This window comes from Narcine bancroftii, chromosome 5 (assembly GCF_036971445.1).
Source record: "Narcine bancroftii isolate sNarBan1 chromosome 5, sNarBan1.hap1, whole genome shotgun sequence".
Lineage (NCBI taxonomy): Eukaryota > Metazoa > Chordata > Chondrichthyes > Torpediniformes > Narcinidae > Narcine > Narcine bancroftii.
In genome coordinates this window covers 85,904,678-85,921,549 of record NC_091473.1, presented here as the reverse complement: position 1 = coordinate 85,921,549, position 16,872 = coordinate 85,904,678, and the positions used below count along the sequence as shown (strand labels likewise).

The 16,872-nt window shown below is 41.5% G+C and overlaps 1 protein-coding gene across 4 annotated transcripts in view; it reads right to left on the bottom strand.

The window, feature by feature from the left end:
- Positions 1-16,872, bottom strand: part of dhx9 (DEAH (Asp-Glu-Ala-His) box helicase 9) — a 134,513-nt gene that overhangs the window by 19,270 nt on the left and 98,371 nt on the right. For all 4 annotated transcript variants that reach the window (XM_069938191.1, XM_069938193.1, XM_069938192.1 and 1 more), the window contains 3 exons: positions 12,528-12,639; positions 4,853-5,014; positions 4,634-4,761 (listed from right to left, as the gene is read on the bottom strand). In XM_069938191.1, coding sequence (XP_069794292.1) covers positions 4,634-4,761; positions 4,853-5,014; positions 12,528-12,639 — 402 coding nt within the window. The remainder of the gene's footprint in view (positions 1-4,633; positions 4,762-4,852; positions 5,015-12,527; positions 12,640-16,872) is intronic.

Sequence of the window (16,872 nt, the reverse complement as noted above, 5' to 3'; positions counted from 1 at the left end):
AGCCTGGCAGATGACGTCATAAAAGGTCCCAGGAGTCGCAGGCGTCATCAAGTTCCAAGGGTTTTAAACGCATGCGAGAGTTCTATTAAAGTCAATTGGTTCAACTCACTTTCGACTGTGAGATTCTTTTGCCCACTGCATGCCTAGTGCAACTACCTTGGGGACCCCGACCTAAGCACGCAGAATGCAGTTTCACTGAAACTGCTGACTTTCTGGACCTCGCAGCTGCTGGTCTGGTATGAACAGGCCGAAACTCAATTCCAGGTCAGGCAAATAGTCTCGGATGCCACAAAGTACGGCCTATGTGGTCAATTCATTCGACCAGGAAATAGCAGGCCGCATCATTGACTTCCTGCACCAGCCACCAGTTATGGACAGGTAAAACAATCAAGGTGCTCCTGATCTGCACTTTTGGCCTCTCCCGTCATAAGTGCGCAGCGAGGTTGCTCCACATGGACAGCCTAGGTGACTGCGAGCCATCAGCCTTAATGAACGAGATGCTGGTACTAGAAGATGGCCATAAGTCATGTTTATGATTCGAATAAGTCTTTCCCCAAAAGATATCCGGCTCCTCATTGCTGACAACAATTTCAGTGACCCATGCAAAGTAGCGGCCCTCACAGATACCCTGTGGCACAACAAGTAGAATGGTGGGACCACCATCAACCAAGTTGTTGCGTCACGCCCCAAGGCCCGGACCTTTCCCAAGCCACTAATGAAGCCAGTGTTACCCGCAGCAAGGAGCGACCCCAGTTTGGTCTGTTGGTGTTTCTAATCACCAAAAGCCCACCGTTGCCACCACCCTATTCTTTTCCAGGAAACAATGCAGCTGGCCACCGCGCTAGCCTCCTTTACTTATGGGACCGACACACCAGCTGAAAGCTCCTTGTAGACACAGGGGCGGAGGTTAGCGTCCTGCCCCCTTTGAGCCATGATACCTGTGCCAGGAAGTCAGGACCAGTGCTCACTGCTGCAGTTCTCCACAAAAACTCCTAAGCATGGTGTACAGCACTACATTCCCACTCAAGGACCACTACTACATGCCTGACAAACTCCACCTCGCCAAGGAAGAGTTCAGGAAAATGGAGATGGGGATAGTCCGGTGCTCAGAAAGCCTGCGGGCCTCTCTGCTGCACAGCAGGATGAAGGCAATGCGGTGACTACAGAAGGCTCAACCACACCATCACAGCCGACCGCCATCCAGTACCCCATATTCGTGACTTTGCTGCTGATTTGCATGGGGCACGCACCTTCTCCAAGGTTAAACCTGGTCCACGGGTATCGCCAGATTTATGTCCACTCCATCGATGTCCCCAAGATGGCCCTCATCACCCCGTTCAGTCTATTTGAGTTCCTGCAGATGCCTTTCGGACTCAAGAACTCAGCACAGATGTTCCAGTGGCTCATGGACTCGGTGGGGAGTGGCTTAGATTTTGTCCATCAACTTAGATGAAATCCTGATCATCAGCCACTCACACCAAGAGGATTTGACGCACCTGTGCTAACTCTGCTGCAGCCTGAGTGAATACGGCCCAGCCATCAACCCTGAGAAGTGCCAGTTCGGGCTGTCAGCCACTGATTTCCTTAGGTACCGCAGTTCCCATGCCAGCAAAAGTCGAGGTCGACAGGAGTTCATAGACATGATCAACTTTTACCACCGATTCCTACTGTCAGTGGCCTGAATCATGCGACCCGTTTGGACTGATGGCTGGCAAAGCCAAGGAAATCACTTGGGACACTGAGTCAGCAACAGCTTTTGAGCAGGCCAAGGACACCCTTGCAAACACCATCCTTCTTGTACACCTGTGGATGGATGTGCCCACAGCCCTCACGACTGATGGTGCTTCCAACTCAGCAGTCCGCGGCATGCTGGAACAACTAATTGGGGGTTACTGGAAACCACTCGCATTCTTCAGCCACCACCTGCAACCCCCAGAGCTGAAATACAGTGCCTTCAACAGGGAGCTGCTAGCTCTCTACCTCGTCATCCTGTACTTTCGGTATTTCTTGGTGGGGTGGGAGTTCGTGGTCTTCACGGACCACAAATCCCTCACCTTAAATTCACCAAAGTATGGGATCCATGGTCGGCACGGCAGCAACGCCATCTGTCATACATTTCGGAGTATACCACCATCGTTAAACACATCTCCGGGAGAAATGTCATGGCTGACGCACTGTCTCGCACCTACACCCACTCAGTGCATTCCCTGTACCCAGGGTTGAACTACGCTGCGCTTGCCAAGATACAGCAGCGGAACGAAGAAGTTCGGGCCTCCCACACCGCAGTCTCGGGCCTGCAACTTGAGGACATGCCCATCAGCCCAACAGGCAGCAAGCTCTTCTGTGACGTGTCCACTGGCCAATCCCAGCCCATCGTTCCAGCCACTTGGAGGTGTCACGTTTTTGATGCACTACATCATTTGGCCCACTCATCCTTTTGTGCACGGCCTATGCAAGCAGATCGGGCACTGGGCCAGGACATGCATACACTACCAGTCCTCCAAAGGCATGTGAAGGCCCCTCTTTCGACCATTATAGCCGATGCACAGGTTTGAGCATGTCCATGTGGATCATCAGTCCACTGCCAGTTTCCTGCGAAGGTGGGGGGGGGGGGGGAATGGTATCTGTCCACCATGGTCGACAGGTTCACCAGAAGCCATACTGCTCGCCAACACATCCATGGAGTCCTGCGCCAGAGCCCTCATTGCAAGCTGGGTTTCACGTTTCGGCCTATCTGCCAACATCACCTCAGACAAGTTGTGAGGGTTGGGGGAATGGGTCACAGGTCACGTGCAGCCTATGGTTGGCACTGGCACAGCTACTTGGGACCTTGTCAAATGCCTTACTAAAATCCATATATACCACATCTACCACCCTAACCTCAGCAATTTCACGCTGATTATCTCCTAATAGATTGGACTTCTCCAAATGATCAAAATTCCTGTCCTTAAGAATCCTCTCCAATAGTTTGCAGACTACTGATGTAAGATTCATCAGTCTATAATTCCCAGGATTCTCCCCATTACCTTTTTTGAACTGGGGGACCACATTTGCCATTCTCCAATTCTCCGGAAACTCCCATGTGGCCAAATTGGATGCAAAAATCGTAACTCACACACCAGCTATCCCTTCCATCCCACAGTAACCTGGGATATATTGCGCCCAGCCCTGGGGACATCAATCTTAATGTTTTTAAGAAGATCCAACACTTCTTCCTTAATCTTAATATCATCCAGCACACAAGCCTGTTCTATTCCAATCTCACCCTGACCAAAATCCTTTTATCTGGTGAATACTGAAGCAAAGTATTAATTTAGGATCTCTCCAACCTCCTCTGCCTCCAGGCACGTTTGCTCTTTTATCCTTAAGCGGCCCCACTTTCATTCTCGTCATCCTTCTGTTCTTCATGGAACATTTTAGGGTTCTCCTTAATCCTACTTGCCAAGGACTTGTCATGCCTTCTTTGAGCTCTCCCAAGTTCTTTCTGCAGTTTCTTCATGGCTACCATATGATTCTCATGAGACCTGTTTCCTGCTTCTAAATGCATTGTATGCTTCTTTCTTCCTCTTATCTTGCTGCTTTGTGTTTTATTTATTTAAAAAGCATATATTCTATCTTAATATCAAATTAAAAAACACACCAGCTGATATGAACCAGAGTCAAAACTTAAATAAAGGGTCTGCCATTCAGAACAGGATGACAATAAATTCTTCAGCCAGAGGGCAATGAATCTTTTCAGTCCTCTCAAGAAAACTGACATACTAAGTTCATTTGAGACAGGAGACAGCTTTATGAATATTGAATGAATCAAGGGATGTGAAGTTTGTAAAAGAAAGTGGGAATCTGAATGAAAAAGGATTTAATAGTTAAACTTCAAAAGAAAATGGGAAAAAAATCACTATCTTCTCCTTTATTGGAGACAAAATGTATGGCTCTGTTTAACTTCTTTAAAGTGTTGGCATAAAATTAATAGACCAAATTGCCAAGCTCAGTTTTAAGATTCCACAAACCCTGTGATAATTAGCTTCTCTGATAAGGTAAAGACCTACTCAAACTATCAACAGAATTATCTAAATAAAGAAGGAAACTGTTTTCTCAAAATGCACAAATTAAATTATGTTACAATGCTGTATTATCTCTGTTGCTGGGACTGAGAGGAGTTATAGGGAAAGATTGAACAGGTAAGAAGCAGCATAGAATGAGGGAGATTTGATCGATATATATAAAATTATGAAGGGTAATATACAGAGTAAATGCAATCAGGCATTTGCTACTGAGGTTGGGTGAGATGAGAACTGGAGGTTGAGGATGAAAGGTAAATTAAGCTGTGGGGGATGAAGGTTTAATTTAGATATTTCAGAGAACTTTGGATAGGTAATGCAGGTTGATGGGACGAGGCAAAAATCACAGTTCAACACCAACTAGATGGGCTGAAGGTCCTATTTTTGTGTTTATGATATTCTATTCTTGAGTTTAAAAAATTTTTTTTAGTAAGAGTATGACAGAATGCAATAACCCAGGAAAATTGAAATGGACTTTTCTCATTAATTTCAAAAAACATGCTACTTTTAATAGTTACATAACAAGACATTACAAGTTAGATTTTATAAGATCATAAAGGATATCAATTTACCTTCAGGGAAGCCCGAGTTAATGAGGATGTCCTTCAGTTGAACCTTAGCTTCCCATGTCATTCGTAAAGTTGCCATGTTTAATCTTTTATGCTCACAAAATCGCATTTCTGCATCTTCCCCTCCCATTCTAGAAATAAGAAAATATAAATGCATAAATTAAATTTACAGAATTATCTTGTAATCTCACCTGCTTCCCTCCTCATAACCCGAATGAATACCTTGCATCATCCCAGGCCTGGAATACTGAAAGCAGAGCCACGTGATCTGAAAATCTCGTTCCTGAAAAATTCCTGTGCACATAGCCAAGACGTTTGCCTTCATTAATAAAAGGCTCCGGAAAACAGGTAGCAGCAGATATGGTGCACACAGCATCGCCAACACTGTAACAAATTGAAACAATCCATGTGAAATTTTCACCAACATGAACACCTTTTTAATAAATTCATAACCCAACAAATGATGAAATCAGAATGACATGCATTTCAAAAACTACCTTTATATAATAAGCATCTCAACTGGGCAGAATTCCCAAACCTATTAAGCAGGACAAAGGCATACTTCAGATCCAGATTTAATCAATTCCAGTTGCAATAGAAGTTAAATGGAAATTTACTTTCACATTTGGAGAATGAGGGATTTTCTTGATTTTGTATCCCATTCTCTACCACATTCCTCACCATTTTAAGGTTCACTTTTCTGTTGAAATTTTGTGCTCATAGCTTTGAATTCTGGATGTCAGCAGTTCAAATGTTGCTCCCATAGCAGTATTATCAGCTCCTCCTTGTTACATAATACTAGGCATGAAGCATTATGGAGACTAGACATTCTGGTTCTCCCATGGGGGCTCCCTTCTGGCAGAGATGAACTGAGAACACGTGGCCTTCATCTTCCCACCTAATTTACTGCGGATTAATACCCATTAAGTACTGTCACTCATATTGAACATTCGATCACTTGTGGTCAATGTAGAATTTACCTAGATTATGAAAGAAATCTTGCGAGTACAGGTATCCCCTGCGAAAGTAATGTTCCTATGAAACCTTTTGTAAGCTGAGATTGCGTAAAGTGAAGATGCAATTACCATTAATTAATATTGGAAATTTTTTTTTAGCATTCCTTGACACACTGCCCCACGCTCTTCCGACAGCCCGCTATCAGTCCCGACACTGATCGAACTGCCCCTCGCTCTCCTGACACCCCACTATCAGTCCCCTCAATGATCCCACTGCCCGTGCTCTCCCGACAGCCCGTTATCAGTCCCCACACTGATTGCACTGCCTCGCACTCTCCCGACACCCCGCTATCAGTTCCCACACTGATCCCACTGTCAGAAATCAAAGGGTTTTACGTGATGGAAATGATCTGAGGTGCAGCTATTTCAATGCAAAAAGTATAGTAGGTAAGGCAGACGAGCTTAGAGCATGGATTAGCACATGGAATTATGACATTGTGGCCATTTGTGAAACTTGGTTGCAGGAGGGGGAGTGCAGGACTGGCAGCTCACTGTTTTGGGGTTCCATTGTTTCAGACACGATGGAGCAGGAGGGATGAGAGGAGGAGGAGGGGCATAGATAAAGGCAAATAGGCTTTTTCCACTGAGGTTAGGTGAGATACAAACCAGAGAAAATGGGTTTAGCGTGAAAGGGAGACATTTGGGGAGAACATTAGGGGGAATTTCTTCACACAGAGTAGTTGGAGTGTGGAACGAACCACCAGCTGAAGTGGTGAATGTGGGCTCAATTTTCACATTTAAGAAAATTTGGACAGGTATATGGATGGGAGCAGTATGGAGGGCTATGGACTAAGTTGAAGGTTAGCGAGACTGGGCAGAATAATAGTTCTGTACAGACTAGAAGGGCCTGTTTTCAATGCTGTAATGTTCAATGGTTCTCCAGATGCATGACATAGGAAATGGACAATGTTGATTGGAAATAGACCCTCATGAGATAAAATGGCAAGAGTTTCTGGGAATAATTCAGAAGGTACAGGATCATTTCATCCTGAAGGTGCAGCAACATTCCAAAGGAAGGATATGACAAACAAGATTGACAAGGGAAGTCAAAAAGAACAAAAGAGAGGTCATACAGTACTGCAAAAATTTCAGAAAGCTGGAGAATTCAGCAGCTTTTAAAAACCAACACAAAGCAACATGACAATAAAGAGAGAAAAGATGAAATATGAAGGTAAACTTGCTAATAATAAGAGAATACCAAAAGTTTAATCATATCTACAAAGAGTAAAAGAGATGCAAGAGTGGACATCGTACCACTGGAAAATGATGCTGGAGAAGTAGTAATGGGGAACAAAATAAATGGTGGATGAACTGAATAGGTACTTTGCATCAGTCTTCGCTGTGGACGTCATTAGCAACATATCAGATATTCAAAAGAGTTGAGGCAGAAGTGAGTATAGTTGCAATTTACTTGGGAGAAGGTGCTTGGCGAGATGTAGCACCAGAAGGTGAATGTCATGTGGACCACACGGACTACAACCCAGGGTTCTAAAAGAGGTAGCTGAAGAGAATGAGGGTGAATGAATTGATCTTTCAAGAATCACTAGAGTCAGGAATGGCTCCAAAGGACTGTAAAATTGTAAATCTCAATTTTTTAAAGAGAGGGATAAAAGACAGGAAATTATCAGCTAATTAGTCTGACTTGAGTGGTTAAAAATTAAAAGTTCAGATTTATTATCAGAGTACATACATGACATTGTAGCGGGCCAAGTGACCACGTGGTTAGACTGGCTGAATCGCCACTCCAGTCGTTCGTCTCAAAATGGCGTGGGTCCCCCTTCACTCCCAAGGAGAAGCCCATGGTTGATGCCACGAGTTGCCCATGGGAACTCCCTGCTTCTGGGTGGTGTACCTCCGGCAAAGGAGTGATGCTGCGATGCGCTGACATCACTTCCGGAAGCCAGCACACACGTCACACTGTGCACAGCGTGAGCAATTCAAATAATAGTCAGTTACTGGATCACCCTCGCACCATGTGGACGTCTCTTTATTCCGTAGCACTGCCATAGCAGATGCTACAACATCACATATAATCCTGAGATTCTTTTATCTGCAGGCCAGTAGAATTTCTATTCATCAGTAGTGCAAGAAAAGATACGTATACAAAAGAGAGAAATGTCAACAAAAAACAACTGACTGTGCAATATGGAAAAAAAATAAACATTCGGCAATAAATAATGTGCAAATTAAGAGTCCTTAAATGAGTCTCTGATTTAGTTTGTTGTTTAGGAGTCTGACAGTGGAGAGGGAGTAACTGTTCCTGAACCTGATGGAACGAGTCTCGAGGCACCTATACTTCTTTCCTGATGGCAGCAGCAAGAACACAGCATGTATTGGGTGGTGTGAATCCTTGATGATTGGTGCTGTTCTCCCACAGCAGCGATCCAAGTAGATTTTTTTCTCGACGATGGGGAGAGTTTTGCCTTTATGTACTTCTGAAGGGCTTTCCACTGAGGTATTTGTACCCTCATACCAGACACAGCCGGTGATACAGCCGGTTAGCACACATTCCACTACACATCTGCAGATGTTTGTCAAGATTTTGATGTTATACCAAACCTCCACAAAAGGAAGTAGAGGCGCTGACGTGCTTTCTTCACAATGTGTGTTGGGTCCAGATAAAGTCTTCTGAGATAGTGACTCCCAGGAATTTAAATTTGCTCACCCCTCCATGTCTGATCTCCAACTGATTTTGCCTTCCAAAGTTCCACCATGAATTCCTTGATTTAGGTGACATTGTGTGACATTCAGCTAAGTTTTCAATTTCCCTCATGTATGCTGACACATCGCCATTTTAAAAAAATATACAGGCCACTACGGTGAAATCTCCAGCAAATTTTCAAATGGTGTCAATGACGTACCGAGCCATGTGGTTGGAGGCATAAAGTGAGTGGAGCAGGGGAGGGGACTAAAACACAGCCCTGTGCTGCTCTGGTACTGATGGAAACTGTGGAGATGTCTTTACCAATCCTCACTGACTGGGGTCTGGAAGTGAGGAAATCCAGGTTCCAATTACACAGTGGGGTATTGAGGCCCAGGTCGCAAGAGTTCGCTGATCAGTTCTGAGGGGATGATGGTGTTGAATGCTGAACTGTAGTCAATAAAGAGCCTCCAAGAAGCTTGGATGGAAATTTGTCAGAATAGTATTAGGAAATTGGTTAATGCTAGATTAGTGATGATTAATTACAATTTTATACATCAGTTATATTTAACACCAGAGAAACTAAAAAAGTTTGGTCTTAGTAAGTCGGATTGCTGTTTTCGTTGTGACCAGACGGCTAATACTTTTTTGCATACTGTTTGGTTTTGTGATCGATTGCAACAGTTTTGGAAGGGTATTCAATCTATATTTAATAGTTTATATAATATTTGTCTTGTATTAGATCCTGGTATATTTTTATTAGGGAATATACAATCATTAATTGATTTGGGCCTACAAGATTATCAGATTTCTTTTATCTATTTAGCTTTAGCTGTGGCCAAGAAATGTATAGCTCTTACTTGGAAAGATAGAAATATATTAACTTTAGATAGGTGGTAATTGGAGATGAAGTTCTGTTTGACTAGGGAAAGGATATCTTTTTCAATTCAGGATAGGATGTCTTTTTATAGGTTGAAGTGGACTCCGTTTGCTAAATATATGCATTTAAGTTTGATTTAAATATGTTTTTAAGTGTGATATTTTAGTATTGATAATTTTTTTAAATATTTTTTTTCTCTTCTTTTTTTGATGTTAGTATCTTTATTTGTTATGTTTTATCTTTTTTGTGTAAGGGTTTTTTTATATAATTATTGTTCATTTTATTAACTCTTCACTATTTCACTCTTTATTTGGGGGTGGGGTTAGACTAACTTTAAGCTAGGTCATTAATGTTGTGTACTAATTTGGGGGGGGGGGGGGGTTTAGTTTATTTAGTCTGCCGATGTAGTATTGTAATTTTTATTAGCTTATGTTTAATCTTTTTACTGTAACTTTCTATTTTATTCATGTTACAAAATCTTAAATAAAGTTTAAAAAAAAAATAAAATAAAGAGCCTCCAGATATATGCATCTTTGTTGTCCAGGTGTTCCTAGCTTTGTATACATCAAGTAAAATGGTGTCTGCCATACACCTGTTGCTGTAGAAGGCAAATTGAAACAGATCCATGTCACCACTCAGACAGGAGCTGATGTACTTCACACCAGCCTTTCAAAATACTTCAACACTGTTGATGTCAGTGTCACTCGTTGGTAGTCATTTAGGGAGGTTACCACACTCTTCTTTGGCACCAGTACAATTGAGGCTTGTTTGAAACAGATGAGTATCATGCCTTGCCAGAGTGAGATGCTGAAGATATGAATGAATACATCAGCAAATTGGTCAGCACAGGTTTTCAATACTCGGTCAGGTACTCTGTCCAGATCAGATGCTTTCCTTGAATTCACTTTCCTGAAGGTAACCCGCATGAATACTGAGAGGATCATCAGGGGACATGGGGGGAGATCACAGTGGTTCTACCTTGCTCTTGTGGCCTAATTGGGTGTGGAGGGCATTGAGCTCATTTGGGAGTGAGGTTTCGCTGTTTCCCACTGCAATGGATTTGGTTTTGTGGCAGGTTATGTCACTTAGGCCTCCCCTCAGCTGTCGGCTATCCTTCATTGCTTCCATTCTCATCCAGAATCTCCATTTTGCCTTAGAGATGGCTTTTTCTAGGTTGTACCTGCTCTTTGTGCAGTGTTCTGGATCTCTGGATTTAAATGGCTGTGATCTGGCTTTCATCAGGTTCCATATTTCATTGTTCATCCAGAGCCTCTGGATGGGGAAAACAGTGAGCAATTTGATGGGGACACACTCGCCAACAGCTTTTTGATAAAGTCTGTAAGAGCCCTGGTGTATTCATTCAGATCATTAGTTGAGTTCTTGAAAACGACCCAATACACCACAAGACAGTCATACTGTTCTTCAGCCTCCACAACCACCTTCTGGCTGTCCTGATCTGTGTAAGTTCTGTCTGCATGAAGGTAGAAGGAGCACCGCCAGGTGATCAGACTTGCCAAAATGGGGCCTCGGGAAATACTGTAGGCCTTTCTTATCTTGGTGTAGCAGTGATCAAGTGTGCTGGGACCTCTGGTAGCAGGTTAAATGCTGGTGGCAGTTGGGAGGAGCATTCTTGAGACAGCCCTGGTTAAAGTCACCAACCATGATTGGTAGTGCATCAGGACAGGCCATCTCTTGTTTACTGACCACATGCAGTTCCCGAAGTGCCTGTTTGTAATCAGCAGTGAGAGGGATATAAACTCCAGTGGGAATCATTGATGAGATGAGAATTCTCAACAGAGTTTAGAAGAATGACAGGCATCACATTGAAATCAACTGAATATTGACACTTTTGTAAAGATCTGGTATCTATATCTGGACCACATAGAGGCTAAGATATCGTGATAAAAAGGATCAAAAAAGGGTATAAGAGTAACTATTTTATAATTTCCCCAACTGTACTCTATATAGCATATGTATGCTCAGACAGTGAATGGATCAGTATGTACGGAAGGAGAGGAGGTAGGGAGGGACTGGTTTGTTTTTGTTTGCTGTGTTTGTGAGAAAAAGTTTAATACATTGCCACTATATCATTTTTGGAAAAAAAACCCCAAAAATAAAATATTCAAAAAAACTCTACTAAATATTAAAAGACCAAATCTGTATGGACAGAGATGCTTCCAGTAGTGGGAGAGTCTGACGAGGGCACAGCCCTTCAGAACAGGAATGAGGAGAAATTTTTTCAGTAGAAGGTGGTGAATCTGTGGTTTATTGCCACTGAAGACTGAGGAGGCCAAGTCATTGGATATATTTAAAGCAGAAGTTAATATCATAATTAGCAAGGGTGTCAAGAGGAAGAAGGCAGGAGAATGGGGCTGAGAGGAAAATGCATCAGAGATTATTCAAATGGCAGACCAGACTCAATTGTCGGAATGGCCTAATTTGGCTTTGTTGTCAGATGAACTAACAATCTCAATGAATAGAAATTTTATATGGAACCAATGGACATGTTACAGACCGATGACCACAGTTCTACTGATATGTGCAGATTAATGTCACGTTACATGTGCCTGAAGTTCAAAAATCATTCACTGCTTCTACTTTGTGACAGCAAGAACTGTGTAATGAGCAAGTGAGTACATGTGAAAAGATACAATTGACATTTAAATGTCAGGATTAAGAATACTTCTTATAGTTGGATCTCCCGAAAACCTCACGCTGAATAAACAAGTTTAAATCCTAGAAATTATTCAATTAGAATTTATTGTGTCGGAGCATTCAGAAATCTTAGGTTCAGATTTTAGGTTAGCGTTTGAATATCCCTCATGTGAAGTGCAATAAAAGCAAAACAAATCTGTAACCCATAGACAAAGAAACTGCTTTGTTTCAATGAACAAGATCCACAGATCCTCATGCGAGATGATGTATACATGGAATAGACGGAGGACAATGTAGTAGTTGACTTGGAAATATAACCATATAACCACTTACAGCACAGAACAGGCCAGTCCATGCCGTAACAAATCCCCACCCTAGTCCCACTGACCAGCACCCGGTCCACACCCCTCCAGTCCTCTCCTATCCATGTAACTATCCAGTCTTTCCTTAAATGCAACCAATGATCCCGCTTCGACCACGTCTGTCGGAAGCTCATTCCACATCCCCACCACCCTTTGCGTAAAGAAATTTCCACTCATGTTCCCCTTATAATTTTCCCCCTTCAATCTTAAACCATACCCTCTAGTTTGAATCTCTCCCACTCTGCACAGAGTCTTCTAAATTCTGATTTCTGGGGCTAAGAGTACTATGTTGCATTGGTCTATCAAATATAATCCTTTCCAAGTAATCTTGGTTTTAACTTACTGGAAAATACAGCCCATAATCATCATTTTGCCTAGACGGGGTTCAATCGGAAGTCGAGCCAAGATGCGGCCCAGTGGAGTCAGTTCATCATTAGTGTCCAAAGCATCAAGTTCTGAGAAAGAGAACAAATTTTATGAAGAGACAGAACATATTCAATTAATAATGAACAAATAAACCTCATCAAAGCTATTATCTGAGATTAACAATTTATGTGCTGGAAAGAGATTTTTAAGGCAATGAACCAGCAACTTATTTGAACACACAGATTTAGCAAATCGTTGTTTCTGCAAAATCCAGATTTTAACCCCAAAGGTTCCATTTTTTGACAAAAGCACAAAATTGAAGACTTGTTCCAGAAATGTATATACAATGTTTGCCTATCATCTTGGAATAATTTGAGCTAGGTGGCACAATGGCACAAGTAGATCTTCTACTGCACAACTCTAGCACTCCAAAGTGATTCTGACACAGAGTGCAGTCTGTGTAAAGTTTGCATCTTTTCCTTATGACCACATGGGTGTCCCTGGACTCAGATTTTAAATAACTAACCCCATCAAGTAACACCAGTATCTTTTACACTCAAAAGCTGTGTTATTGCCGTATACACAAATTGTCTCTGGAAGCCATCTTGCTTGTTCACAGAACCAAGAAAAGCCAGCTCTGAGTCAAATACATTTCACTGCTGAGACTACCTACCTACAAGGATCAAAGATGGGTAAGTCTTTCTAGACAGTCCCAATCCATCTTGAGATTTTTTTAAAAATATTTTAATTTCCCCCCATAAATATACATAACCAAATTTTTCATTTTCAAAATATATAAATATAACTTTTATATTTATAACTTTTAAGTTATAAATAACTTTTTTTCTTATGAAACAAAACACAACAACCCCTTTCCTTCCTCCCCCTTCACAGTATAAATCAGTACAAGTAGCACCTTTTTATATTTTGGCCACTATATAGTCCAAATATGGGTGCCATATTTTTATAAATACATCATATTTATTCGTCAGATCGTATGTGATTTTTTTTCCCCATAGGTATACAACTGTTCATCTCTGTTTTCCATTGTGCTACCTGTAGAGGAGTCAGATTTCCAAGTAATTGCAATACATTTCTTAGCCACAGCTAAAGCTATTTTAACAAATGAAATTTGGAATTTAATTAGTTTATTACTTATTTCAATAAAGTCCAAGCCCACCCGTTATCCTTGTTAGTATTTCAGTAATATCATGCCAGAAAAGTCTATCACTTACACATGACCATGTAGCATGTACAAACGTTCCTATTTCTATTCTACATCTAAAACACATCTCTGATATTTACAATTTTGATTTATGTAATTTCTGTGATGTGAGGTATAGCTGATGCAGAAAATTATATTGTACTAATCCATATCTTGCATTTATAATCAGACCAGTATATTTCCATTATTGTGAATCCTAAATTCGACTCACATCTCCCTCTTGATATCTGTAAATCCGGCTTTGCACTGTCATTTTGGAGAGCAAATTACATCTTAGATATAAATTTAGGTGTGTTCACCAGCCAAATCATTTATTCCATCTCATTAATTTCAGGCGGAGCCATGTTTGGACCCCATCATTCCCTTAAGCATGATCTTAATTGGAGAAACAAAAAGAATGTCCTATTAGCTACTCCATACTTATTTCTTAATTGTTCAAAAGACATAAGAGATCCTTCCATATAACAATCATCAAGATATCTTACTCTTTTGTCACACAATGAATTCAATATGTTGTTACCCAGATTCAGAGGCAGTTGTATATTTTTACATAATGGTGTCCTCAGTGATATACCTGCTTTTTTCTCCAATACCTTCATTTATTTCTTCCCATATTCTAATCATGTGTATTGATATGGGATTATCTGTTTTTTTTGTTACTGATTTAAAATTCCATTAATAAATAGTTCTTCATTGTCTCCTCTTTTACTGAATTCAGCTCCATTTGAATCCTCTAATGGGGACTATTTTCTTCAAAGAAAGATCATAAAAATCTTGCTTGTACTGATAGATAATGCTTCTTAAAATCCGGAAGTTTCAGTCCTCCCAGTTTATAGTCCCATGTTAACTATTCCAGTGCAATTATTGGTACTTTGCTATTTCCATAGGCATTGTCATATACAATTATGTACTAATTTAAATAAATCTTTAGTTAGTACAATAGGCAATGATTGAAAAAAGATACTGTAGTCAAGGCATTATCATTTTTATACAATTTACCCTTTCTATTAATGTATTTGGCAAATCTTTTCATTTTTGTGAATTTTTTTCCATTTTTTCTAGAAGAGGGATATAATTGAGCTTATATAAATTCTGTGAATTATTATCTGTCATTATTCCTAAATATTTAATTCCATTCTTCTTCCATTTAAATCTATTGACTTTTTAATATTTTTTTAATAATCAAAATTCTGCAATGTCATTATCTCACTTTTATCCATATTTATTTTCTATCCTAATAGTCTTCTGTAGCCACTGAAAATGCAGCAGTAGCTAATGATCGCAAAATAACAACACACACAGTTACAGATAAAGAGAACTGGCTTTCTCAAGTCACGCGCATACTCTTTTAAAACACTATACCATGTGCGCTATATCAGGACATCCTGTGCCTGTTTGTTAGACTTCCAGGAATTGTAGTCTTCTATAGCGCCACTATATGGCCCCCCCCACCCCCCCCCACCCCACCCCCACCCCCCCCCCCCCCCCCCCCCCAGAACCAGCACCAACACCTGGTAGTTTCTTGGGAAGTCGACCCCTCCATTGGACTGCTGGCTGTTGAATAGGGGGAGTTTTGTTAACATGGGCAAGTTTGAGCCTGTCATTAGTTAACGACAGAGTCTGTCCGGCAATTTCCAAGATGCAGGTTGACCTTGTTTGTCTTATCACCCTGAATGGTCCCTCGTATGGCACCTCCAAGGGCTGTCCATGTGTTCCTTTATGTATGAACATATTCACTGTCCTTCAGTTCGTGTGATACAAAAGAAACATGTTTGCCATGTGATGGTGGTGGTACAGGAGATAATTATTTGCCTACGGCAGAGGTTCTCAACCTTTTACTTTCCACTCACATACCACTTTATGTAATCCCTATGCCATCAGTGCTGTAATTAGTAAAGGATTGCTTAAGGTGATATGTGAGTGGTAAGGGAAAGTTGAGAATCACTGTTCTAGACCCAATTTTTACTGGAATATTTTGCTTGAGAAAAATTGACATTGGCCTATTTCCTTTGGAGTTATGAAACCATGCACATAATGAGTCAATTAGCTAAATAAAAACTGGTTTTCAAACATTTTCTTTCCACTGACATATCACCTTAAGCAATCCTTTACTAATCACAGAGCATCTATGGCATAGGGAATACTTAAAGTGGCATCTGAGTGGAAAGAAAAAGGTTAAGAACCACTGGTCTACGTTATCCCTTAGTCTGCTCAGCAGCTCTTTGGGATCTTCATCTTTACTGGATCCGTGTGGAACAAATTCCCCTGGGACCAACAAAGGCACGCCAAAGCTCCGCAGATGAAGGGTAAAAGTCCTCTTTTGAAGTTGTTTTAATGCTGACCAATGTGGTAATTTGTCTGCCCATTTGGGACCATCCAATTTAAGGTGATGATGGAATCTTTCAACCATCCCATTGGACTGCGGGTGATAGGCGCTTGTACGATAAAGCCTAGAGCCAAGCTAAGGCCATCCATAAAGAAGATGCAAATTGAGGTCCTTTGTCAGAAGTGAGTGCGCTGGTAGGCCAAAGCAAGCCCCCCAGAAATTAAGGAATGCTTGTGTACAAGAATCCGTAAAAGCATCTGCCATGGGTATCTCAGGCCATCTCTTAAACCTATCAATCACCATGAAGATAGCAGTACCCTCATGAAACTGGAATTGGTCTCACAATGTCCACATGGACATGGTTGAAGCAGCGAGTTACCGGTGGGAAGGATTGTAATGGTGCTTTCGTATGCCGATGGATTTTGACATTTTGACAGGCTACACAAGACCTGGGCATTTGCCTAATGTCTTTCTTCAGACCGTGCCAAACAAATCTGTCTGAAATCAGACGAATAGTCGATCTGATGGATGGATGAGAAAGACCATGGAAAGAATTAAAAATGCGGCATTTCCATGAAGCAGGAACCACTGGCCGTGAATGTCCTGTTGACACATCGCAAAAGAGCAGCTTGCTGTCGACATCAATTTGCACATCTTTCCATTGTAGGTTGGATATTGAGGTGCGATATGACTCCATCTCACCGTCTTGTGCTTGGGCAGTGGTGAGAGCTGCGTCGTCAATACTGTGGTCCATGGCTGATATCTCGAGCG